This window comes from Erythrolamprus reginae, chromosome 6, assembly GCF_031021105.1.
Source record: "Erythrolamprus reginae isolate rEryReg1 chromosome 6, rEryReg1.hap1, whole genome shotgun sequence".
In the NCBI taxonomy this organism is placed as follows: domain Eukaryota; kingdom Metazoa; phylum Chordata; class Lepidosauria; order Squamata; family Dipsadidae; genus Erythrolamprus; species Erythrolamprus reginae.
The window spans coordinates 77,535,102-77,563,006 of NC_091955.1; the positions used below are offsets into that span (position 1 = coordinate 77,535,102).

At 39.0% G+C, this 27,905-nt stretch overlaps 2 protein-coding genes across 5 annotated transcripts in view; one reads left to right on the forward strand and one right to left on the reverse strand.

The window, feature by feature from the left end:
• The first annotated feature begins 1,212 nt into the window (after window positions 1-1,212).
• Window positions 1,213-8,992, forward strand: NDUFB2 (NADH:ubiquinone oxidoreductase subunit B2). Its single transcript, XM_070754848.1, has 3 exons — window positions 1,213-1,403; window positions 4,037-4,181; window positions 8,801-8,992. The coding sequence occupies exons 1-3, from the start codon at window positions 1,306-1,308 to the stop codon at window positions 8,870-8,872; spliced, it is 315 nt and encodes a 104-aa protein (XP_070610949.1). The 5' UTR covers window positions 1,213-1,305; the 3' UTR covers window positions 8,873-8,992.
• Window positions 8,993-11,761: 2,769 nt separating this feature from the next.
• Window positions 11,762-27,905, reverse strand: part of BRAF (B-Raf proto-oncogene, serine/threonine kinase) — a 78,217-nt gene continuing 62,073 nt past the window's right edge. For 2 of the 4 annotated variants that reach the window (XM_070756339.1, XM_070756341.1), the window contains 5 exons: window positions 27,145-27,263; window positions 26,521-26,652; window positions 25,828-25,962; window positions 23,206-23,359; window positions 11,762-13,176 (listed from right to left, as the gene is read on the reverse strand). In XM_070756339.1, the coding sequence (XP_070612440.1) occupies window positions 13,133-13,176; window positions 23,206-23,359; window positions 25,828-25,962; window positions 26,521-26,652; window positions 27,145-27,263 (584 nt within the window). In that variant the 3' untranslated portion in view covers window positions 11,762-13,132. Of the gene's footprint in view, window positions 13,177-18,407; window positions 19,468-23,205; window positions 23,360-25,827; window positions 25,963-26,520; window positions 26,653-27,144; window positions 27,264-27,905 lie in introns of those variants that run through there. The other 2 variants (XM_070756340.1, XM_070756338.1) reach the window with 1 other exon arrangement.

The window sequence follows — 27,905 nt, forward strand, 5'->3', positions numbered from 1 at the left end:
TTGAAATTTTTAATTGAAATGTCTTCGAATAGTAATAGCTCGGCTTGGTAGTTTTGTTGGTGGTTTGAGCTCCGAGCTTGACCATTTGGTTGCAAACGGTTTTCTTTCTTTCTTTCTTTCTTTCTTTCTTTCTTTCTTTCTTTCTTTCTTTCTTTTTTTCTCTCTCTCTCTCTCCCTTCCTTTCTTCTCTTTCTTTCTCCCCTATCTCTCCCCCCCTCTCTCTCTTTCCCTCCCTCCCTCCCTCTTTCTTTTTCTTTCTTTCTTTCTCTCTCCCCTCTCTCTTTCTCTCCTTCCTTCCTTCCCTCCTTCTTTCTTTCTCTCTTTCCCTCCCTCCCTCTTTCTTTTTCTTTCTTTCTCTCCCCTCTCTCTTTCCCTCCCTCCCCCTTCCTTCTTTCTCCCCCTCTCTTTCCCTCCCTCCCTCTCTCTTTCTTTCTCTCCCTCCTTCCTTCCTTGTCAAACAATTATAGAATGGTAATATGTACAAATAAACATAGATAGGTAATGATAAAAAGTAATGATATAATACAATAGTGTGCTCTTCGGGGCGCTTTCAATTTTATTGAAAAAATAAGAATTTTCAATCAATTCTTATTTCAATAAAGCGCACCATCGTGCCTACCGTCCCTGCCCTATTGTCCTATTGTCCAAATTTACCTGTCTACTTGGCTTTTGTTTATGTTTATACCAGAGGGGCGGCGTATAAATCAAATTAATCAATCAATCAATAAAAATAAATAAAATAAACAATAGAAAATAATTTTTATTGGCCAAGTGTGATTGGACACACAAGGAATTTGTCTTAGTGCATAGGTGGCTAAAAAAATTCTTTACAATAAAACGACTTGGGGGCCTCGGTGTACTGTAGACTTCATACAGCAGGGCTCTCCGACCTTGGCAACTTTAAGCCTGTCCGACTTCAATTCCCAGAATTCCCCAGCCAGCTTTACTTTAAGCAACTTTCATGTAAGAATTCTGGGAGTTGGAGTCCGCCAGGCTTAAAGTGGCCAAGGTTGGAGACCCGTCATAGAGTTTTGTTTCCTTACGGGGAATGAACCGGGAAGTGTGTGTGTGGGGGGCGATAGCCTTTTCCTCCTGAACCAGACTCGAAAGAACCCGCGCTCAGTTCCCTCAGAGGAAAACTTCCCCTTCTATTATTCCCGGGATTCCCATTGGGAGCGCTCGCGCTCGAGATAGGCACTTCTTCCAGCGAATCAAAAAGCGAGGGTGACCGGGTACTTCCGCCAACCTGGTTTACCGTAAAGTAAGTAACCTTGGCGGCAGTCGGAGGTCTCGGCGGCCTCCGTGATGGCCGGGCCTCTGTGCCGAGCGACGGGAGGGCTGAGCTTGCTGAATCGACTGGTTCGCCCCGGAGGCAAGCTAGGCCCGCGGCCTGGAGTGCGGCGGTGAGTGAGGCAGCTTGGCCAGCCGGGGGGTTGAGGTGGGAGAAGGGAAAAGGCCGGGCTCCGGTGGGAGGGTTGAACCGCTGCTGGGAAAATCCGGGGCTCTGCTTGCACCTTTCCCAGCGAGCACAGTTTATCACAAGGCAGATTCACAATGAACTACTAAAGCATAAAATAACGTTAGGCGTAAAGCTGAGGTCTTCAAACTGGGCAACTTTAAGACTGGTGGAATTCAACTCCTGGAGAATTCTGGGAGTTGAAGTCCACCAGTCTTAAAGCTGCCCAGTTGGAAGACCTCTGATCCGGCTGGAGAATTCTGGGAGTTGAAGTCCACCAGTCTTAAAGCTGCCCAGTTGGAAGAACTCTGATCCGGCTGGAGAATTCTGGGAGTTGAAGTCCACCAGTCTTAAAGCTGCCCAGTTGGAAGAACTCTGATCCGGCTGGAGAATTCTGGGAGTTGAAGTCCACCAGTCTTAAAGCTGCCCAGTTGGAAGACCTCTGATCCGGCTGGAGAATTCTGGGAGTTGAAGTCCACCAGTCTTAAAGCTGCCCAGTTGGAAGACCTCTGATCCGGCTGGAGAATTCTGGGAGTTGAAGTCCACCAGTCTTAAAGCTGCCCAGTTGGAAGAACTCTGATCCGGCTGGAGAATTCTGGGAGTTGAAGTCCACCAGTCTTAAAGCTGCCCAGTTGGAAGACCTCTGATCCGGCTGGAGAATTCTGGGAGTTGAAGTCCACCAGTCTTAAAGCTGCCCAGTTGGAAGAACTCTGATCCGGCTGGAGAATTCTGGGAGTTGAAGTCCACCAGTCTTAAAGCTGCCCAGTTGGAAGACCTCTGATCCGGCTGAAGAATTCTGGGAGTTGAAGTCCACCAGTCTTAAAGCTGCCCAGTTGGAAGACCTCTGATCCGGCTGGAGAATTCTGGGAGTTGAAGTCCACCAGTCTTAAAGCTGCCCAGTTGGAAGACCTCTGATCCGGCTGAAGAATTCTGGGAGTTGAAGTCCACCCGTCTTAAAGCTGCCCAGTTGGAAGACCTCTGATCTGGCTAGAGAATTCTGGGAGTTGAAGTCCACTCGTCTTAAAGCTGCCCAGTTGGAAGACCTCTGATCCGGCTGGAGAATTCTGGGAGTTGAAGTCCACCAGTCTTAAAGCTGCCCAGTTGGAAGAACTCTGATCCGGCTGGAGAATTCTGGGAGTTGAAGTCCACCAGTCTTAAAGCTGCCCAGTTGGAAGACCTCTGATCCGGCTGGAGAATTCTGGGAGTTGAAGTCCACCAGTCTTAAAGCTGCCCAGTTGGAAGAACTCTGATCCGGCTGGAGAATTCTGGGAGTTGAAGTCCACCAGTCTTAAAGCTGCCCAGTTGGAAGACCTCTGATCCGGCTGAAGAATTCTGGGAGTTGAAGTCCACCAGTCTTAAAGCTGCCCAGTTGGAAGACCTCTGATCCGGCTGGAGAATTCTGGGAGTTGAAGTCCACCAGTCTTAAAGCTGCCCAGTTGGAAGACCTCTGATCCGGCTGAAGAATTCTGGGAGTTGAAGTCCACCCGTCTTAAAGCTGCCCAGTTGGAAGACCTCTGATCTGGCTAGAGAATTCTGGGAGTTGAAGTCCACCCGTCTTAAAGCTGCCCAGTTGGAAGACCTCTGATCCGGCTGGAGAATTCTGGGAGTTGAAGTCCACCAGTCTTAAATTTTCAAGTTTAAGGACCTCTGGAAAGGCTTTCATAAAGGCATCTTCAAAACTTCCTGTTAAAAATGCCTTGTAATTAAAAAAGCTCCCTGGGCAAGCTGCTAGTAGACTCCTGATTTTCATTTTTGTCCCCGTAGAAGACTAATGTGGTTGTCCTGTACACAACTTTGAGAAAAGTCATTGAGGTTTCCCCCCAAATCGAAACCTCAGCGAGCTTGCTGTCATCCCTGTTCTACACCCGTCCAATATTTTAAATATCTCATTTCCCACTTTCAATAAATCTTGCTGTTATTTCTTTTTTAATTCCTAAGAATGCCAAGGAAATGCTGCCCTGTTGTAATTGGGCAGCTAATACATTCAAATACATTTATTTATTAAACTTCCCTGCTCCCCATCTCGCTGAAGCAATTCTAAATACTTATGGGGCCCAGTTTTGTTGAAAAGGGGAGACAAAAAGAAATACTCAATAGGGCACGTAATAGATTTAAACTAATTGTCAACTGCTCCAACCTAGACTGCAAAAAATACGACTTCAGCAATAGAGTAATCAATGCCTGGAATGCACTACTTGACTCTGTGGTTTCTACTCCTAACCCCAAAACCTTTCTACTCCTAACCCCAAAACCTTTAACCTTAGATTATCTACAATTGACCTCTCCCTCTTTTTCAGAGGTCTGTAAGGGGCGTGCATAAGTGCACCACTGTGGCTACCGTCCCTGTCCTACTGTCTTCTATCATTACTTTTTATCATTACTTATCTGATGTTTTATTTATATATATTACCATCCTATAATTGTTTGACAAAATATATAAATAAAAAAATAAAATAAAAATAAATAAAACAAAACATATACCTTGAGGGGTTATATGCGATACCACAGGATTTAATTAATTCAAACATGTGCACTTGAGATTTAAAGGACTGCTTACTACTTTATATATTTGCGTTGCAGGGCAAGTGAAGGTGTACATATTAATACTCAGTACCGCCAATTTGTACCACCACCACGGTTCGCAGTAGTCGTCGGTGAAGCATCCAGTAGTCTCATGTGGTTCTGGATTTTGTGGCGCTTCTGGCATGACCCCGATGAAGTGCTGGTAAGATTGGAAATGACTGTAAAGCAGTAGCAGAATACATTATAACAGTGTTTCCCAACCTTGGCAACTTGAAGATATTTGGACTTCAACTCCCAGAATTCCCCAGCCAGCATTCGCTGGCTGGGGAATTCTGGGAGTTGAAGTCCAAATATCTTCAAGTTGCCAAGGTTGGGAAACACTGCATTATAATATATACCTGGGTGAAAGGCCATTCTGTTTAACTTGTGTCACTTTTTAAAATACAGTGATCCCTCGAGTATCGCGAGGGTTACGTTCCAAGACCCCTCGGGATACTCGATTTTTCGCGATATAGTGGTGCGGAAGTAAAAACACCATCTGCGCATGCGCGCCCTTTTTCCATGGCCGCGCATGCGCAGATGGTGGAGTTTGCGTGGGCGGCGGGGAAGACCCAGGGAAGGTTTCTTCGGCCGCCCAGCAGCTGATCTGCTCGGCAGCGCCGCAGCAGCGAGGAGCCGAAGATCGGGGTTTCCCCTTTGCGTGGGCGGCGGGGAAGACCCAGGGAAGGTTTCTTCGGCTGCCCAGCAGCTGATCTGCTCGGCTTTTTGAAAAGCTTTGTCAACAGGCCTGGGGGCCGTGAACTCTAACATCAGACGTGCCCGAATAATGTTTGACTGGTGTGTATGTTTGGGTTTTTATAATGGGTTCATTAGGGTTATAATGGGGTTTTAATCTGTTGATGTTTGGCTTCTTTATATTATTGAACTATTGTATTATTTTTTATTGTTGTTAGCTGCCCTGAGTCCTACGGGATTGGGCAGCATAGAAGTCGAATAAATTAAATTGAATTAATTAAATCCTGCTGCTTCGACTAAGAGGTGACCTAGTGCAACTAACTAACTAACTAACTTTAGCTGGAGCATCAAGCTAAGATTTTAGGAAGACTTTTAGGGCATTAAAGACAATTTTCTAGTGACATTTACCCCAGGGGTCGACAAAGTTGTTCAGAATCTAGGAGCCAGCCAAAAAATTTAGGAGCCAGAATTTTTTTTAAGCAAACTTGGTTTTTTGCCGAGTCTCCACCTGACATCGCTTTCACCCCCTCCCCCCCGGCGCAGGCCTGGCTCCGCCGAGCCGGCTCTGCTGTACTCCCGTCGGGATCCGAGGGGAGACCGTTAGTCAGAAACCGAAACAGAGAAGAAGGAAAGGGAGACCGGGCCGGGGACGCGGGTGAGGGGGGGAGGGGGGAGGAGGGGTTACTGGTCGGAAGTCACCGCGCACGCGGCCGGAGGAGGAATGAACAAAACCTCACGCCGGGAGGGGAGGGGCTTCCGCTTCTCTCCGAAGGCGGGTGAGCGGCCAAGATCGGAGCGTCTGTGTGCGGTGGGGGGGAGTGAAGGGGTTCGAGTAGGAGGCGGAATGGAGGCAAGGGGGGGAGGGAGAGACGCACGCAAGCGCAGGGGACGCTGGGAAAGCAGCTCGCTCCGAGGTTGATGGGCGGAGCTACGGAAGCCAAGATGTACCATTTCTGGGCGTAAACACAAGGCGGGAAAAATATACTGTATACCAGTGATTTTCAACCTTTTTTGAGCCGCGGCACATTTTTTACATTTACAAAATCCTGGGGCACACCACCAACCAAAATGACACAAATCTAATAAATAAATAAATAATAAATACATACATACATACATACATACATACATACATACATACATACATACATAAATAACCCCCTCATATATACAATCCCATGTAACATCCCCTTATAAATACAGTCAATCATCAATCATCCCTCCTGAAATTTATACCACTGTCTCATTTCTGGGTACTTCTCCTGTCTTTCCCCCTTTTCTCTCTCGTGTTTCTCATTTCTCTCTCTTCCTCCCTTTTTCCCTCATTCCTTTTCCCTCTCACTTCTCCTCTTTTTCCATCCCTGTCTCTCTCCCCCCCTTATGTGTGTGTATGTATACACACTCCAACCATTTCCAAAACCAGTTGAGGGCTGGGGTTTTTTTCTCTTTTATCCTTTTCAAAAACAGGTGTGGGCTGGGGGGGGTTTCTTATTATTTGGGTGCTTTTTACCATATGCTTCAAGAATCACCTCTCTCTCTCTTTTGTTTCACTCTCCTCTCATTCTCTGCCTCAATCATTTTCTCATTTCTCCTTTTTTCTCCCCTTTTTGTTCTCATTTCTCTCACTCTCCTTTCCTCTCCCTATCTGTCTTGCTTTCTCTCTCTCTTGCTATCTTTTTCTCTCTCTTGTTCTCTTATTTTCTCTCTCTCTCTTGTTCTTTCTCTCTCTCATGCTTTCTCTCTCTTGTTCTTTCTCTCTCTGCTGCTCTCTCTCTCTTATTTTCTCTCTCTCTCTCTCTTTCCTTTCTCTCATTCCCTCTTTCTCTCTATCCTTTCTATCTCTCACTCTTTCCTTCTCTCCCTCCCTTTCTCTCTCTTTCCATTCCCTCTTTCTCTCTATCCTTTCTATCTCTCACTCTTTCCTTCTCCCCCTCTCTTTCTCTCTCTTTCCTTTCTCTCATTCCCTTTCTCTCTATCCTTTCTATCTCTCACTTTTTCTTTCTCTCCCTCCCTTTCTCTCTCTTTCCTTTCTCTCATTCCATCTTTGTCTCCTGGGGCTGACTGCGCCTGCCCTGCACCCCCCACCGCGGAGGGAAAGCATTTGGCATCGGCACCGCCAACCCCCCCCCCCCTCCACAAGCAGCAAAAGCCTCTGCGACTGAGCCGGAAGGCAAACGGCGCACCCCACCGCTTAGGCTTTTGCTGCTCCTGGGGGGGGGGAGGATTTTCTCCTCCCCGCCCCCCCCGGCAGCCAAACGTCGCTGGTGCAGGAAAGCAGCGTGTTAAAAGGCGCGCTGCTTTCACGGAAAACAAACCCGGCTTTCCTGGCAACGGAGGATGACAAGCAGGATGAAGCGGGGTGGAGCAACGCGAGGCTCAAGCAGGCAGCTTCCGCGCGTTTCTTTCAGCGGAAGAGGAGGAGAGGGAGCGGATCGGGCGGGCGGGGGCTGCGCCTTCTACTGCCGGCGCCTCCCCGCCCCCGCCCCCCCCCCCAGGCAGGCAGGGGAATGGGGACTGTGCGCCCATGGAAAAGGGCACGCAGGGGGGGTATTTTGGGGTGCGCGGGTAGCGGCGGCGGCGGGCAATAGCCGGGGGGCGGCTTCTGCAAGTGGGAGCTCCAGGGCTGAAGCCTCAGCCCTGGAGCTCCCACTTGCAGGAGCCACCTCGCGGCACACCTGGCCATGTCTCGCGGCACACTGGTGTGCCGCGGCACACCGGTTGAAAAACACTGCTGTATACATACAGTACAGCAGGCAACATTTTCTAGGCGCCAGACAACATTTTCTAGGCGCCACTGGCGACCAGGCGCCTGGGTTTGTCGATCCTTGATTTACCCCAACCTAGACCATCTAGGGATTATTTAATTTATGTATTTATTTATTCGATTTTTTTAATGCCGCCCTTGTCCTTAGACTCAGGGTGGCTTACAATGCTAGCAATAGCATTTTTTAACAGAGCCAGCATATTGCCCCCACAATCCGGGTCATTTTACCCACCTTGGAAGGATGGAAGGCTGGGTCAACTTTGAGCCGATGATGAGATTTGAACCGCTGACCTGCAAATCTAGCAGTCAGCTTTAGTGGCCTGCACTCTACCCACTGCGCCACCTCGGCTCATTATATTCTTCAAGTCTCATCAGCTTCAACAAGGATTGTCCTTTTTGAAGGCTTCTTATTTGTCTGCCAATTTTTTTAGAACTGAAACAGAGAAATGTTATTTAAACTGAACTATTTTAACTAACATGGTTAAGTGAATCTTGGCTTCTCCACTGACTGGCCCTGGATGCTGCAACTGTCATAAATATTAGTCATTAAGTGTGAAAAGCAGGGATAAGTCACTTTTTCCCAGTGCTGTTGTAACTTTGGTCATAAATGAACTGTTGTAAGTCAAGGACTACTGTATCAGGTTAAGTCAGTGTTTCCCAACCTTGGCAACTTGAATTCTGGGAGTTGAAGTCCAGGTATCTCCAAGTTGCCAAGGTTGGGAAACACTGGGTTAAGTCATAACTACTACATGTTCAATGCCATCTTAGGTTTGAATGGTCACTGAATGAGCGGTGATTAAAGCAGATCATGTAATGCTGTACATACAAGAGTATTAGAAAGTGACCCGGTGTATGTAGAAAAAAAGAATCAGCCAATAATCCTATTCCACAGACTGTGTGTAATGTAGCGTGTTCAGACCAAGGCTGACTAAACAAGATCACATCTTAATGAGGGAACTGCTAATGAAACAGATTATTATGCTTCTAATAATGCTGAATATGACTTTTAAAGACTTTTTCATTGGAATGCAAAATTCTATTCATATGTAGATCCCCCCCCTCAAAACACCAATTCTGTCATTCTGAGTTATCTGCTTTTGACAAGAGTTCTAAAAAATTAACTTGGGTTGGGAGGCTGAATTTGAAAGGGGGGAAGAAAGCTGCATATAAGCTTTTATGCATCCCTGAAGTATTTTTGGATTATAGCTATGCTCCAAAACAGGCATTATCTAATTTTGTCTGCTTGCAGAAGTGCCTGATTGAAGACTGTGTAACAGTTTTCTGTAACCTAAAATGTTAAACTTTCTATTTTTCTCTAACAGGGTCATTTCCCATTCCCAGATCCTTCTTTGTGGACAGATGAAGAGCTAGGAATTCCTCCAGATGATGAATAATAAACATGCGGTTTCAAAGTGGCTCTTAATATATGATACTTTGCTTAAGAAGAAAGCATTAATTAAGATCTGTTGTTGCAAAATAAGGAATATCACATTAAAATTGAACTACACCAGAAATGTCTGCAGTGGTATTTCTTATTTCACATTTGTCGGGGCATATTTCGCCATCCTGTTTCACCTTGTATTTTATTTCAACCTATTTATTTTTCCTAATAACATTATTCAGATGTGGAACATCAACCTACATTAAAAAATTATTTAAATAGCAGTAAGCAGACTTAAAAAACACTTGAATCGGCATTTAGTATCTGGTCTCAAGGATGAAATTGTGTTATGATAGACTGTGCCTGACTTGTTCAAATGTAGTCTGAATAGTTATTTAAATTTACTTAAAACAGACTCATCTGAATTATTTGTCTTCATTGCTAATACACTACAAAAATATTTTGCTTTACATGTATGGATTTTAACCCATAAACTAAATCACATGTGTTATTCTTCAGTTTTTAACAATATATAACTGTGTTGCATTTAAAAACAAAGACATTCAGAGCTAATTGTCTGGTTATACATCCAGTTCCTGCTTAGGAGCCCTATTTCTTTGATAATTAATGCTCCAAAGTTCCCATAATGTAGATGCAAATATAATCCTTATTTATTAATGATATAATAATTTCATGCAAAGTATTCTCCATGCAGTCAATCTTTATTATAGCAGTATTCACATCAAATACATATAACTTTTAACCTTTTATATAATACAGAGTTCTTTAAATAACTTTACACAAATAGTTCTTCAGTCTTAATTTTCAATGTTTTTTTTTAATTGTATGTCTCCATGCTCGCTAAACCAAACTGGACAATATTTCCCACTGTACAAATTTACATGAGAGAAAAAAGCTCAAAATACAAATGAAAGGAATTTACGTTAGAGGATTTTAACAACTAAAATCTGTATAAGCTTTTACAGTCAACAACTGGAGAAAAGAAAAGGCTGGGTGATGGGAAAACGCTGCAGTGATCAATAAAACAAAGTTGAAAATATATTTCCCTGTGGATTATAAGTGCAGTCCTCATAAATATTGTTTTTAACTGTTACTTTTAAAACAATATTGTCTCTTAAAAGAGAAAGAGTCAAAATTGTAGAGTTTTGGAGGATGAAACATTTGTGGAAAAGAAAATCTTGGAGGAATACAATATTGAGATAAATTTTCAATGCACCAATTAAACACATTTCACCTTTTTAGTAACACGTTAGAATAATTTTGTTCAGCAATTTTTTAGTTGATTTTTGCAGTCACTTCCATAGGATCTAACTTTACAGTATTTAAGCTGGACAAATTCTACACAAAGGTTCTCTGCTCATTACTTTAGAGGTTGTTAAGGGAAAGCCTATGGAAAGAACTTACTATATATAACATCTCCTCTCTCCCATATAGACAGTTCCTAGCAATACAACAGCGTCTTAATTATGAACAACTCTACTGTTTTCCATGACTGCAATTCCCTGAAGTGATGATTAACACAGAGAGAAACACTTAGTGAATGTGATAATAAGTTATTGGAATGAAATACTCCAATGATGCAGTGGAGAGAATATCCAGTTAGTGCAATTCCCCTACCTAACTGAAGAGAAGCAGCACAGTTGAAAGGGGGAAAATCAAGCACTTATATATAATTATATATAATAGCACTTTTTATATAATTTTTGTTTTAGGAAAATAGTGTAAAGAAGATAAAGAGAAACCTTTTTGTATTCCAGACAAAACAGAAAATCGGGGAATTTATGGTTTTCTGCTGCTTAGAAACTTGCTTTTTACCCATCACTGGTCCCTAATAGCCCCAAGAGGTGCTGGTTACAAAATCAAACTTCCTCTATTTAGGCTAGAAGGGCTATTGCAGTCCAGTAGTTGGGCCTTTAGTGCTCAGTCTCAATGAATACGTAATTCGGTCACAATAGATGCTCTGTACTGAAATGTAGAGCAACACTACTCAGGAGTACAAGAAGCTCAATTTTATTCTGTAAAAATAGGGTGTTTGGCACATTCTTGACAACCAACAGGCAACACCAGTTTTACGATATAGCAGTTATTTGGAATGATAGGTGCTGTTATACAGAACCCTGATTTTATAAAAAAAGTAAAAAGCAAAGATTATGGGTGAGCCAAGGAGTTTGGTTGTCATGAATGTATGAACTCTTTCCCCAAAACTGGGAGAGAATGACCCTAAATAATATTGATCACTGCCACTTTAATCACAGAAAACAAAAGGAAAAAAACAATCTGGAAGGAATGAGGTGGATTTCTTTAACCATTCACAGCTTTAAATTTCGAAGTACACTTATTGCACTTAAGTTTTTATTTTTATTTTTTAAATCAAACATTAACTTAAACTCAAGACTCATACTCTGAATGCAAATAATAGTTCCCATTCTTTCCTTTATTGGTTCATTTTTCTTCCATTTCAGCGCACGCCTGAATGAATGTTTCCCTATTAACTTATCCTCTCTAATGTATGTAGATAATGACATTGTAGCAGAATCCCAACACACTACAGAAAAAAGTGGATAGCTATAACTAGACTGAGCATAAATAAGTAGAATATAGAATCTGGGAAAGCCTACCAGTTCAAAACCGTCATCTGTTTAATATTTTTCCAATCCAGAAAGGAAGCAGAAATAATTGTAACAGATTTACTTTTTGATATATTTTAACTGGAACATAATAAACAAATCACACGGACATTTACAAAATAAATGTCTGGATTCAGAATTCCATCTGCCAAACTAAGTATTACAACACAGCTGCAATTTATGCTAATTTATCTTGAATTAAGTTTCAAAAATAGTAAGTCTTACTTTCACATTTTAAGAAATGCTAAAGAAGGTTTATTTTTCTTTTTAAAAATATTTTGGCCTGTTGATATTAAGTATTTGTGAAGTTTAACATCCCAGTGGATTTAATGAAGGAAGGACGGACCAATCAATAAACCTGTCTTCACAAATATAAATTTGGAACAGCATACCAAATCACATTAACTCCTGTACGGTTTTTCAGCTATTTATTCATATATTTTTCAAGTTTATTATGTCAAAATAATAATTGAATCTAAATTGGGATTTATAGATTTCCAGTTCAACAGGTTGCCTGAGGAACAACTAAAACAAATATTTGATGCTTTTCTCACTAAAAGTGTTTAATGTTCTTTCTTTTATAAATGGTTCTTCCATTTTGCCTACAGTATTATTTTATAAACACTAACAGTTTGCTATTTCAATTAATTTAGGGGATCCAATCGCTATTCATTTTATTGATATTTAAACAGGAGTTTTTGCTTTATGCACAATTGCTTTATGCACAATTTCTTGTATTTCTACCCAAATTTAAAACTGTAGTGTATTGGGAGTCAAAGTAAATTCGCTATCCTGTAATATAAGCTCAATATTGTCGTCATTTTTACTTGCTTTTTAAAAGGCACAGACATTTGGCAAATTGTTAAAGAAAATTTTCCAGATTAAATGTGAGAGATCCATTATAAAGCAAAATGTATTTACTAACATTTGTTCAAGCACAGACAAGGCTGATACAATAGAAAAATAAAGGCAAAATAAATATTTTGCTGATCGTCTAATCCTGCAAATAAAACTTAGTGAAACGTCATGAAGAAACCAAGAATAATGCACCAAACATTTTTAGTTATACCCACATTTGGAAAATTGAATCAAACTTCAATAAAATAATTCACAATTTACCCACCATCTTGTTTTTTTTTAAAAGGCTACTAATCTTCACAGTTAATTTGTAAATTAATATATAACTTTCAATTGTATTATTGAAATATGCAATGCTTGTCTTACTACAAATGTGGTGAAATAATGACAATCTAAGGAATAAGAAGTCTACTGATTTAGTGTAGAGTAATTTTGTGGAAAAACTGGTGCCTTTCTCCTCCATATGCAATTGGTGATTAAACATGAATTATATTCAACAGTACAAATTCTTATCCAATGTGGGTGATACGCTTACAAAGAAATGGAACTCACAGAATAATTAAATCTATACTAGATTTAATTTATCTAGTGAATTATTTAAATTGAATCCAGAATAAATTATCTCAGGAACAGCTATGCAACATTATCTCTTCCAACAGTTTGATAGTTTCTCTTCCAATAAATTGAAAGTTGCTTAGTCTTAGAACCATGTATTGAATTCATGATTCAAAAAAGAATGCAATGAGATAGAAGATATGCATGCATACCTAAACTCTTCTCCTCCTCCAAAGCAAAGCAAAACCTGGAACATCTAATTAAGAAAATAACAAAAAAAAACACAATGAAGTTTTGCAGTGAAAATTGCAGCATAAGACTGGAAAGAAATTTATTTCACAAGACTACCAGCTGGATGTTGGGATAGGTAGCTGTCTAGGTTATTTTTGTGTGTGTGTCTGTGTGAAATAATGTAATAAGCCAGTAATAATATCATAATGCTGGAAAGCCTTAAAAATACAGTAATGATGGCAGTCAGAAACATTAATTCACAGCTTTGCTTTTATGGTGAAAAAACAGGTCAGGTGAAGCCTAGGAATTTTATCATTCTATCATTTGTTGTAGAATTTCTCAACTGGATAAGCCTTTGCTGAGGTAAGTGCTGCCACCGGGATGATTAGCTAACGAACACAATTTCAACATGGCATATTAAGAAAATAATAATAATTCTGGAATAGGAACCCTCCATTTTGCTCAGCCACAAGAACATTTGTATAAGGACACATTTCAATGATAATAGTCTGTGTTTGTTTCCCAAGAAATTTAAATTTGGAATTAATGCATTGATTGCAGTTATTCTCGTTCAAAAGATCAGGATGATTCCTGTTTTAATATAATAACATTTAAAATCAATTTGTAAAACATTCTTATTTAGAAATCAGTTTCACTGTTCTCAACTGAACTGATTCTCAGGTTGTTTCAGGCATCTCTAATGGTAAATTCTAACAGAATTAAAACGATCTTTCAAATATCAATTGAAGGGATATAATGAATCTCCTGATTAAAGAATAAGATAGATCACGGGTGTCAAACTTATCGCATCATGCTACTGTCACGTGATGTATCGCAATTTCCCCCCGCTTCATGGTGCTAGGGTAGGTGTGGCCTGCATGTGACACATCCGGCACATGGGCTGCCAATTTGACACCCAATTATTATATTAAAATGATTTTACTGTGTACATTATTTATTGGGTCCAGAAAACAGGATCATATTGTGTTAGAAAATCAGACTTCCATGTCTGAAGTGGATCTTTCTGGATAGGCAATGATTTCTGTAGGAGTTTAATTTACAAATCTGCCCTGATTGGTTTAAATTACACATATTTTTAAATGCAGGACCTGAATAATTCCCATATTCCCATTCTAATTTTCTTTTCATTTAAGTTCATTCAGTAGAAGATAAAAAATTTTCAGGGGGGGGAGGAAGATCAATGGTTTGCCTTATGCTTAGATGGACAGAATCAAAGCATATCCATGCTCATAACTTCCTATAAATGATTTGCAAGGCGGTATCTAGATTACAGATTTTATCTTGCATTGAAGTAAACCTAGAATCAAATTACATTTATGGCATATTGACCAAGACATACCCAAGATCTATGTTTTGGTCAATATGCCAGAAGTATTACTCTCATCATTAGCAGAAAATGATGCATGTGAAATAGGCACAGTTTATATAGTTGATTTAGCCTTATTCTATCTCATTGTGAAGCATCCTAAATGGTCCAATACTATGAGGAGGATGAACTGCAACTTGAAATTAAGGAGTAAACTGTAAAGAGCATGAATTAATAAATGAAAAGAACTAAAAATAGGTATATTGTTATGTCTTAAGAAAAATGGGAATGATGTACATTAGAGTAGTCTGTATGGTCTTGTGGAGTTGATGAAGATAGATTAAATTATAAATTAAAGGGCTACCATGTACGATCTAGCACCATCTGGGTTATTGAAGGTGTATTTAAAAACATGAATCCATAAATTTGTGATAACTGCAATTTATACTCAGAACCAAGTTTGGGTAGTATGAATGGAGGAATAGAGAATACACAAAAGGGATTGGGTCCTTTACAGATGCATAAGGAATAAAAATGGTGAATATCTACTTAAGGATTTTTTTGTTTTGAATATGAGATTTAAACAAAAATCTAAAGTATAGAAATCATCTCAGATACCTAGCTAAAATAAGCAAGTACTTATGCCAGAGAGAATCAATAAAAGATGCTAGAAATATATGATTTAGGGAAAACAACAAACATAATTTCTTTATTATCTAGTTGTAGATGTTGCCAAAAGTCCAAAGTTGTACAGAGAGAATTACAACGAGAATACTGGAATGTGAAAAGCATGAACCTGGAAAAGCTCAACACAGAGTACTAACTGCACACTAAAGTCCTAAGCATCAGTGAGTTAAAACGGGCAGGAATTGGATTCTTTTAGCCAGAAGATATCTTTATCACCCAGGCCATTAAAAACAAAGAAGGAAAGCAAAGACAGTATTGGATTAATGAAGTCAATGTCTGAGTAATACAAGTTAGTATTCACAGACAGTCATTTAATAATACGGTTATTAAACAGTGATGCAGAAGAGGATATTAAGGAGTTCCTGCTTGAGCAGAGGATTGGACTAGAAAACAAGAAGGTCCCTTCCAGCTCTATTATTCTGCTAGAACTTGCAAGAAAGTTGTGCTTTTTATAGTTGGAATGTCAAAGCTGGCAATAGTGAGGAAAACTAAGGAATCTATAGACAAAAAAAATATAGGAAAATAGAAATATAATTTAGCAGTTTCTGCAAGTCCAGTAATTTCTTTGTTGCTAGGACATAATCCGGGAGAACACAATGATTGCATTGCTGGCATAGGAAGGTGAATTAGCTCAGCAAAGATACGGGTAGGGGCTGACTACAGAACAAACCGTAAACTGTCAAAAGCCAAGATAAAGTGGAAGTATAAAGACAGACAGATTTTGGAATAATGATTTTGGGTATGTATCTATCATTTTCAAGGAGAATATCAGAAATTGCTTTGAAGTCCTGAACCTCATTGATATAAATCTGAAACTGCCACGGAAAAAAAAAAACAAAATGGGGAAAAAAATCCCAAAGAGAAAGACACCCCCCACCCCCCAGAAAATATCAAAACAAATGGTGAGATTTGCCAAGAGAAAAGAAGCCAAAACCAAGATAAAAATCTCAGCAAACTTTAAGAATGATTTTTAGAGAGCTGTTTTAAAAAGACAAGGAGTGTTATTGCTACGTATGTAAAGATAATGAAGATGGAAACAAACACAAAAAATAAGAATTTTTTTCCAAAGGATCTCTGAAATCAGGAGAAAGTTCAAACTCCAAATAGCTGGTAGGACAGTAATTAATTTAGAGAAGATTAAATGAAGATGGAAGGAATATACTGGAATCCTGTATAGAAGAGATGTTTGCTCTGGCTTAGCGGTGGAGCTCTAGCCTCAGAATCAGGAGTTTGTGACTTTGATTCGGCAAATGTAGAGTCTCTTGCTTGGGCAAGGTCCCTTCCAACTCTATTAATCGGTTAAATCCAACAGTTTAGAGATGTTAAAACACTTGCTATAAATCCTAGCACCCAAAGAAGGTGAAATAGAACACATACATGCAGGAATATTTTAAAAAGATAAGGCAGCCAATTGAACCAACCAACGGAAATGTGATTGGCGTATAGTGCTGCTGCTTTGTTTTTCTGATGCACATGAAGAATATCTCAAATCACACAATTTGAGATTCAAGAATGAAGGGGCATTGATAAAGGGTTATGCTAAATTTATTCTTTTGCAGCAATAACACAATCAGTCTAATTAAAATTTTCATGAACTGCTTTTATCCACTGATCCGATGCTGCATCATTTGAGGAACCAACTGGAATTATTACTTATTTTTTTCAGACTTCTTAATGGCATGTAAGCAAAACACATGCCAATATTTAATAACCCTCCGGAATCATAAACCATACTCTACTTGGAAACAAGTATCTAAGGAGGAGAGAAGGAGTCTAAAAGAATGTTGGTTATGCCTGCAATTAATCAACAGAATATGAGGTGGCTCAATATTCCTTAGCAAATGATCCACACTGGTCCACATTGACTGTTATGGACCAAAAGAACGCCTTGTTGCTATATGTTATCTTGAACTGTACAAAGTAAAAGTAGGATATAAATCTAACAATAAATCAATGCTATTGTGATTTGAGAAGAATTGGCTTCAAGAAATTTACTACTTTATAATGTTTTCTCTGCATGAATTTTGGAGAACAGCAAAGATTTCTTGTCGTTTTTCTCTCTTCAAAAGAAAATATATATGCTTCAACATACTGCATACTCTTTAGGACAGATTACTGATAGTGGATGCTGGTGAGGAGGGCAGTGGAACTGCTAAGAGTTGAAAAGAGAATCTGTATTTTGAAAATTTTAAAAATACCGCAGACCACCATTGGAGTTGTGCTTTACATTTGTAACAAACCTTATATACTTGTTGTGAGATGACACTAGTTGTTTTAATCTTATTGTTCTGAATAAATTCTTAGGAAGCTTTCCTAAAGCAGACCAATCACTGGAATGAAAAGGAATCCTCCAAGAACACATCTATAACTTTCTGTACCATTTCATTTCACTTCAGTGATGCTTATGCAGAAACGCATCTTCCCTGTTAGTGTCTGAATACATAGTATTTTTTTATTATGCCTCTTGCTCCCATTTCTTGGTTCAATTAAAAAAAATCAAATGAACTACATAGTTCCTTTACCTTAAAGATATTTTTTTAAAAAACAAACAAATCAAGTTTTATGAAGAAAGCTTTGCTAAAAAATAACCTTTTGTTGTCTTTTTTAGTAACAGGTCTGCAATACTGGAGAATCAACATGTGAACTCTGAATTTTGACTTTTTCATAGATAACCTAGTTTTATCCACTTGAAACTATACTAGCAAAGGGGCTGTCCCAACCTCCTAGCTATCAATACAGGGCAGGGCAGAGTAATAAGCCTTCTTTTCTTATGGATTCTCTTCCAGCGGCACACAACTATCTTTTTCCAAAAAAGGAAAATCATCCCACCATAGAGAATTCTGCTTACTTCATAATTCAAACAGTTTCATAATTCTACTAGAGATAATCTAACATCTGATTACTGTATCATTTTATCTTGTTTGGATAATAACAGGAATTGGAAAGCATTTTGCAAATTAGATTTAAGAGCAAAGCATAAAGAGAAACCAAAATGGAATCACCAAAAAAAGGCCAAGAAAAGAAATTGCATGGGAAAAGGTGAGGATAGGCAAGGTGAGTAGTATTGATCAAGCAAGTACCATTTGTATAGAAAAACAACAACAAAAGAGACAGCAAACTGCCATTAAAGCCAATTTGCTGCATTTTCTCTCTCCTTCATGCACACATTGTTCATTCACAGTTTGCTGAGTTAATGATTAAAAGTTCTGCTTTTTTTTTTAAAAAAAAAGTACCAAAGCACATTTTTTGGGAATGTTTAATTTTTGGGAAGATTGTGGCTGGGTTTCATTTTTGAAATTTATTCAATTCAACCTGAGAATGTCTGCTTATGAAACGTTAGGTACCTGACACTACCTTGTACCTTTTAAAATAGGTACACTTGTTATTTATAGTCTGTGTTAGACTTTCTGGGCATCCCCAAAAAGTTCAACACACAAAACACAGATTTAGATTCGCAATACAAAATGAAAAAAAAAAAAGCCACACATGTTGAGCTCTGCTACAGTTTTGTAAAAACATTTGTTGCTGGACTGACCAAAAAAAAGGGCTCCTAATCCATTCCATAAGTATACAAAAAGGAAAAGATGGGGGGGAAAGGATGGCTCTGAATAGGAGGTAAAAGCAATTCTGGAAGTGCAGAATCGCCTTTCCTTTTCAAATGACTCGGATGACTCTTCTGACTGAATTTTCATTTTGTGAAATCAAAAGAGTGAAGTTCAATTGAAAAGGAAACACCGAACTTATTTTGTTGATCAGGAAGCATACCAGGAAGGAAAAACACACACACACAAAATAAAAATCAAACCAGAGGATGATTGTTTTGATTAGCTCTGTCTCATCAGATGTTCAGCCTCTGATGAATCGTTGTTAGAGGGAGAAAGCCGGCCAGCAGATCATCCCAAGCCAATGATGCAGAAGGAGTTCCAACTTCATCATGCCACAGCACCAGAAAGTCAAAGCAACAGCCCTCCCTCTTTCCTGGGAATGATGCCAACGGTACAGGCAGCCACTAGAGATCTTCAAATGCACATGACTTTTGTTGGAGGGGGACACAGAAGCAGAGGAAAGCGCTTGTCCCAAACAAGAGCTTTTCCCTTCCACCCAAGGTTGGATGGGGATCTCCCTTCTGATTTGATCTAAGTGTACAGATCTATAGTTTTTTTTTTCCTAAACTGCAGTGTTTAGAGGAGCACAAGCGAGTCTGAATATTCTAAAAAGAAATGGTCGGAACACAAGACTTTAAAAATAAAGAGTGGATTTGCTGCCAATGACGCTGTGGCTACTTGAACGCTGCAAATTCGCCTGTAGAGGGAGGATAAGAATCAAGTTTTAAAAGTTAGGTTTAATTCATCAGGAAGACAGAAACTTTACCCAGTATAAATTTGATGCTATATACTGGACATCTTGCTAGGAAGAAATGAAACCGTTAATAGTTAAATGTGCCAAACAATCTTTTGGACATAAAAGCATACACTGCTCAAAAAAATAAAGGGACCACTCAAAGAACACATCCTAGATCTGAATGAATGAAATATTCTCATTGAATACTGTACTGTGTTCTGTACAAAGTTGAATGTGCTGACAACATGTGGAATTTATTGTCAATCAGTGTTGCTTCCTAAGTGGGCAATTTGATTTCACAGAATTTTGATTTACTTGGAGTTATATTCTGTTGTTTAAGTGCTCCCTTTATTTTTTTGAGCAGTATATTTTTAAAAAATCAGTAAAATAAACCTGGACCATTTTAGTAGAGCTTGTAAAAGAGTTTCTATTAATCAATTTGCAAGCAGAAAACTTTATCCTGTATATTTCTATGATCCCTATTCAGGTGTTTTTAGCTTATAAAGTTAGGAGATCTAACATAATGGTAGCTGAAGCTTAAAGGCCAAATATTAAAAACAGGGTGAATAGTAGGAGCTCTCTACACAACCAACATTTGACTAATTTAGGAGTCAGAAAGCAGATGGAATATCCCTTCATCTATATTTATGCAAACTTAGAAAGTGCACTTTTTAATAGATTGACTCTAGAATGGCAGCTACCTATTACCATAAATGTAAATAGTTTACAATGTTACTAGTCCATTGATAATACAAAAATGTAACAATGCTTTCCATATGCATGCTACTTTTTACTTTAATACATGACTACTGCAATTTATCTTTTTTTAAAAAAATCTTGTTTATAAATAGCTTCTGAATTTATTGCATTAATATGTAGCAAATAACATGTTTGAGGCCAATTTAAAAACATGTATGTCCTCCTACTCATTTCCATTGCATTTTTTTCAGTCATCTTGACTCCATATAGGCTTATGGTTAACAATATATCAACAATTTTATTCCTGCTGCTCTTCTACATTAACAATTCCAAATGGTGATAAAGGAAGGTTACAGAATTAATTTCATCTAATTACATAAGTACGAAGGCCATTTCAAGTCTTTTCAAAGCCATTTTGGTTTTAGATTCAAGAAGACAGTATTTGAAAGTTTAATTTAATGGTTGTAATAGATAACCAGAACACTGCATTCTAATATTTCCTGAATGATACAAGAAATGGTTTCTTGGAAACCCCTCTGATTATCTAATGATATTCTACAGGTAAAAATAACACAACCCACTATTACGAAAGTTTTGTATGTCTTATTCACTAATCAAGCACAGGAAACTGATCTGGAATCAAAAACTGCCAACAATTCAATAAACATTTCTTAGATGATATAAGAAAATGAAGGGCAATATAAATTTACTCTATGTATTGTAAAATGTCATAAGAAAAAAGCAAAACAAAAACAAAAGCATTGCAAAGCTGGATGATTGTTGCATGATTTGAAGCAGCCAAAATGTTGAGATATCAGATCTCTTGCTACTAACTTTCAACAACTTGGAATGCTCTACCCGATTCCATTGTTAGATGCTCATACCCACTTTCAATCTCAAACTGTCTACCATGACCTCGCTCCATTCTTAAGAAGTTCGTAAACGGGGCCTGCATAAGCGCACCGGCGTGCCAACCGTCCCTGTCTTACTGTGCCCATTTATCTGTATTTACTTCCTTTGTTCATGTTTATGTTCATACCTATACTTACCTTGTACATGTTTGACAAATAAAATAATAACAATAAAAACTTCTGATAAACATACCAGTTTATCAGTTGCAATTGTTGTTTTGAACAATTGCAACTTCACTTTAGTTGCAATTGTTGTTTTGAACTATCACTGTTCAATGTTACTAAAGTTTAGAGGTTTGCAATTGCTATGAGAGGTGATCTGCCACTTTAAAACTTTTTTTAAATAAATTAAATAGATCCAACAAGGAAGGAACATGCTAGTGCATGTCATCAGTAATCTCGATCAGGTGATATAAGCTTTACTCTGCTATAGAGGGTTTTTTTTTAACCTTAAGCAACTTTTTATTACTACCTCAAACCAAACTATGTACAAAATATAAGAAAGGGGCAGAAAGGGGCATTAGGTCAGCAGATGTCTTAAGACAGGTGGCTCAAAGTCTAAGTGGCCATTTGATATGCCACAGAGGGCTGTCTACTATGGAAATATCTCCCTCTTCCTATCAAGCATGAATAAAAATCAACACTATTTCACTAGCAGTATCTATCTCCCAGTCTCTGAAAGCAATGCTCACCCTATCCAAACCCCAGATTTGTTAGGATTGCAACTCTTAGAAATCAAATGTTCCTACCAGATAGAAAAGATAAGGTAACTGCTAAGAGATATAGGAAGGTACCCAATTTGTCATGACCAATAAAGTACAGCAAATATCAATCTACATGGAGCGTTTCTCAGTTTTCCTGTCTCCAACATTTATGCTGGAGATCTTAAGGGGGCATAAAATTGGGAAAGACAGATCTAGACAAAAGGTTCAATGCAAAATAACAAAGGTTATTATTTAAGTCAAGGGCAATGTAACAATGGCAATATGAGGATTTACTTTTTGAAATAGGTGGTCCAGCATAAAATTATTTTAAAAAGGTGTGGAGGAGAGAAAAATGGAAGAATTTTGTCCAAGAAACCCTGAATTACAATTTGTTTTTACTGGAGATCTGAACTGAACTCTATAAATTCCATAAAAAAGCATGAAACCTTTTCTCTACAGAAAGGAGATTTCAGAAGAAACATAAACTTATAAAATATTGAGCAACGACAGCAAAGCCATTGACTTTTGAGAGAAAACTGGTGGTAAAACTTTTATACCCCACATTTAAACAACTTTTAAAGTTTACCACTCTGCTTTTACAAGACTATTTTACCCCATATGGGCATCTTTTTTTAAAAATACATAGCAGCCATTTCAACACAATTTTAGAGACAAAAACAAGACACATTTCTGTTTTTCTTTCTGCTTTTTAAAGCCCCTTCAAGTACATTAGCCCCATGATGCTCTACACACCTAAGGAAATAGTGCAAAGGCACATAGCTGGGGTAATTTTCACACAGATAAAGGTAGTGTTAGCCAACAGAAATATCAAAAGAAAACAAAGACTTCTATATTAACAAAAAAAATGTTTTGGGTGAGCAAGAAGTTAAAAAAATAACACGTTACTGGCCAGAGCCTTAATATTCTGTGATACTTGCTAAACTTTGCCAAATAAATAAAGAGGCATCTGGTTTTTATGCTTTTACCTTACCTTTTTTGCATTGCCATCAATATTGCTGACTTAAAATTGTTGCTATCTAATGACAAAATATTTTTGAAATGGAAACACAAAGCTCTACTTAGAATCAAATTAAACTACAACAATGAAACAAACAAAAAAGAAACATTTCACCTACAACCCAAGCACAAATGGATACGTATTGGTTTCTGAAAATCTTTTTAATGAGGAGGCATTCATGAGCTTGTCTAGGATGGTAATTCTGAGGACCCTCTGTTGCCGGCAACAGATAGCTTAATTTGAGCAAAGTGAAAGCCCAGGATTAGATAAACCCTTAGACAGTCAGTCCATATTTGTCAATGATTTTAAATTGCTTAATGGAATCAGAAATCATTCTCAATATGTTTTCAATTTACCAAAAACCCACCGTATCCCCCTGCTTGGATAGGTGTTTTTGGAGATGTGCAAGCATATAAGCTAAAATCCTCTGTTTGGAAACCAGCCCGGTTCAAGGAGGGTTCAGATGCGCTGCGGTGAATTTTTGGCAATGATCTGGCCAGAAGCTCAATAGATGCAAGGATCTGAAAAACAAAGGAAAGCCTAACATTTATTTATTTATTTATTTATTTTATTTATTGGATTTGTATGCCGCCCCTCTCCAGAGACTCGGGGCGGCTAACAGCGACAATAAAACAGTGTACAATAGTAATTTGGTATTGATGATTAAAAATCAATTAATATAAAAACCAAACATACATACATACATACCATGCATAGAATTGTAAAGGCCTAGGGGGAAAGAGGATCTCAATTCCCCCATGCCTGGCGGCAGAGGTGGGTTTTAAGTTGTTTACGAAAGGCAAGGAGGGTGGGGGCAGTTCTAATCTCTGGGGGGAGATGGTTCCAGAGGGCCGGGGCCGCCACAGAGAAGGCTCTTCCCCTTTATATTACTTATATGGACAATGTATCACAGATAATATTTAAAGTAGCAATCTATGAGACGTGCTGTTCTTCATGAATTTTGTAAAATTTAATAAATAGAAAAGTTGCCATTTTAAGAATTAACCCCGTTCTCCTACAAACACGATTGAGCTATTGCGGCTAATTACTTTACTGCCTCTTTTCAATGAAAATTCAATGAAAATTAAAGGCTTTTGAGATACTGTACTGCCTAAAGCACAACCGGAATGCTGTGAAGGCCAAACCAAGAGAAGCACTGAAACCATTTAAAAGCTCATTCCAAATAACCTTGAAATTGTAACTGCAACTTTTACCAGCATAAATATTTCACAGACTGTACTATGGGTGGGAAATCCTTCTTCAGCCTCCTCTCCTGATGTCGCAAAGGCAAGTCAGGAGTTGGAAGGTGCTACATTTTACTGAAAATCTTGACTGAAAAAAAAAGTGGATGGTTAAATTATTTAAATCTGTTTTCTTCCTAACTCTGTAGGATTTCCAGTAAAAACCGAAAGACTCTAACCTGTATTTGTTTCACTTTGGGATTGATTCTCAAAATATCTGGACAGGAAACATACATTTTTAGAGTGGAGACAGATTTATTTATCAAAGTAGCCTCTTCTAAATAGAATAGCACTTTGGCTATGAAGGAGGGATTAAGATTAAAGTCAAACCTTGGTTCCATTATCATGGAACTTCATACTTCATCATCACTGGACTAAAGCTCTCCTTGTAAAAACAGAATTATTTAAACTAAAAAGCCCTACCTCTATATATGTTGGTTACACCATTTTGTTTATGGGCCTAAGATTTCAAAGATTAGACTATTCTTGGCTGGAGTTGCTGTGAGATGCAGAGCTAAACATGTATCTAGTGCGCATAATCCAGGAGGTAAGTATGGAGGTTCTCCTATTAATAGACAAAAGGGGTATAAGGTTGACATTTCAGTTGAGAAGAAAGTCTAGATAATGTGTGCCTGCTATTATGTTCTAACAGGCCAAACTAACCGAGTGATATCCATCTGCATTACCAACTTGTTCTTGTCCTACTGTTGATTAGATTAGATTTATTGGATTTATATGCCGCCTCTCTCCGCAAACTCGGGGCGGCTCACAACAGGGTAAAAACAGTACATAATAACAAATCCAATACCCACCAATCCAATTACAATTTTAAACTAAAAAATTCATAAAAAACAGCCCCAGAATATTAAAAAAACACGCATTCAATCAATCTAACACCAAAACAACATGGGCAAGGGGGAGATGTTTCAGTTCCCCCACGCCTGACGGCAGAGGTGGGTCTTAAGGAGTTTCTAAAAGGCAAGGAGGGTGGGGGCAATCCTAATCTCAGGGGGGAGCTGATTCCAGAGGGTCGGAGCCGCCACAGAGAAGGCTCTTCCCCTGGGTCCCGCCATACGACATTGTTTAGTCGACGGGACCCGGAGAAGGCCAACTCTGTGGGACCGAACCGGTCGCTGGGATTCGTGCGGCAGAAGGTGGTCCCGGAGATATTCTGGTCCGGTGCCATGAAGGGCTTTATAGGTTATAACCAACACTTCGAATTGTGACCGGAAACTGATCGGCAACCAATGCAGACTGCGGAGTGTTGGAGTGATATGGGCATACTTAGAGAAGCCCATAATTGCTCTCGCACCTGCATTCTGCACGATCTGAAGTTTCCGAACACTTTTCAAAGGTAGCCCCATGTAGAGAGCGTTACAGTAGTCGAGCCTCGAGGTGATGAGGGCATGAGTGACTGTGAGCAATGACTCCTGGTCCAAGTAGGGCCGCAACTGGTGCACCAGGCGAACCTGGGCAAACGCCCCCCTTGCCACAGCTGAAAGATGTTTCTCTAATGTGAGCTGTGGATTGAGGAGGACGCCCAAGTTGCGGACCCTCTCTGAGGGGGTCAATAATTCCCCCCCCCAGGGTAATGGATGGACAGATAGAATTGTCCTTGGGAGGTAAGACCCACAGCCACTCCGTCTTGTCTGGATTGAGTTTGAGTTTGATGACACCCATCCAGTCCCCAACATCCTCCAGGCACCGGCACATTGCTAAATGCTAAGTCAAATATGAGAAATTCTTACCTGGGGAAAAAGAGGCCTTTCGTCTCTTTTTTTTTTCAAGCATTCTGCCATTAGTCTCTTCATGGCTTTGGGACAATTACTTCGCACTTTGCTGAGATCCGGAGAAAGATAACCTCGCCCAACCATAAATATAATCTTTGCAGAAAGAAAGAGAGAGTGAAAAAAGGAGCTCTAAATTTCATCTATTGTGGTTTTTTGTTTTTTTTTTAAATGACTGTGCAGTGCTTTATAGATTTCAATCTCTCCAAAATCTGCTTCAGAATGCATGGGACTTTGAGTTTGGCACCTGATTGCAGCATTTATAGTATCGGTTCTGACGGCGTGGCTTGGTGGGCGTGATGTGGCTTGGTGGGCATGGCAGGGGAAGCATACTGTAAAATCTCCATTCCCTCCCCACTCCAGGGGAAGCTTACTGCAAAATCCCATTTCTTCATGATCAGCTGAGACTTGGGAGGCAGAGAATAGATGGGGGCAGAGCCAGTCAGTGGTGCTAATTACTGGCTTTGAACTACTCCAAATTTTTGCTACTGGTTCTCCAAAACTGGCCAGAACCTGCTGAATCCCATCTCTGCATTAGGGCCAAAAATTGGGTACATTCACTTATCAATCAATCTGCTTAGCAACAAAAATGCAGGTTCTTACTGTGGTCATAACTATAACTTAGAAATAACACCTTTCCCAACCCTAACTTACCTGGTCTCTATTGTTGATGTTAGAATATGGCAACTGCCCAGTCATTAGTTCATAAAGGACAATTCCAAATGCATACACATCTGATTGAAAGCTATATGGATTTTTATCTTGCATCCTAATAACCTCAGGTGCCTGTGACATAGAAAACAACATGCCTTAATCTGTTGCAATTGCAGACTGTTATCTATCTCAGTTCCCCGAACATGAAACTAGTATCTAAAAGAATAAATATCCTCACTGAATCCTCATTAATAGAAATTAAATAATTTCTAAGAGACACTGAGTTGGTCAAATTGTATGCAATACAATCACAATATCCCTTTATGGTAGCTGATTAGTTCTCCCTGATATTAAGGGGATTGATATAAAGGGGGAAAAACATAAGACAATCTTGGGCAGTGATTGCACTCAGACGTTCAGTGAGAGGAGAAAGTCTTGGATAGAAAGCAAAAGGTTTCCAACCATTCCATCTGGGGTGATAATTCTGCTACACATTAAGAAGGATTCCCCTCAGCAAAGCCAAGTGTTTATTTCCACCCTAAAGATGTTGGAAATGTTTTCTTTCTCTGCAAAAGGGATTGTGCAATTTTGGTGAACGATTTGGAAAATACTCCCTTCACCTACCATCCATAGAATAGATCCAGACAACTGTTCAAACTGGTGGGATCCACTCCATCGTGACTTCACTGTTGCTAGACCAAAATCACCTATTTTTACCGTGAGATCTTCATGAAGAAATATATCTGACAGGAAATGTAAAGGAAAAAAACAAAACTAAGCAGGATCTGACCTGGCTGGAATTTGGATGGGAGGCCACTAGGAATTCTGTTTTATAGAGAGACCAGGACGTTTCTCTATAAACACCAGGAAGTTTTACAGAGAAGATGAAAAAGAAAAAACATCCTGAAAGACGACGATCCCAAACCACTTCAATATTGTTGCCAATGAAATTAAATGGCTAAGTCCATGAAGTCAATAAGCGTCAAGCTTTTCTATGATAACAAACTTCCAGCAGACGTGGTTGGTAAATCCACAGTAACTGAATTTAAACATGCCTGGGATAAACATACATCCATTGTAAGATAAAATACAGGAAATAGTATAAGGGCAGACTAGATGGACCATGAGGTCTTTTTCTGCCGTCAGTCTTCTATGTTTCTATAAATGTTTTAGTTTTAAAATCATGTATCAAACATATGATACACCAATATGCAGCTAAGAGGACTTTTAGACTGCATTTTTAACTTTGGTTAGTGATGATAAATTAAAGCAATGTGGTTACAAAATGGACACATTGAGACTCCAAAGCTTCTGAAAATTTCATACAGATCACATATTTGTTTGAGAGATACCGGTAGCTGATTTGATTTAATGAAATATACTGG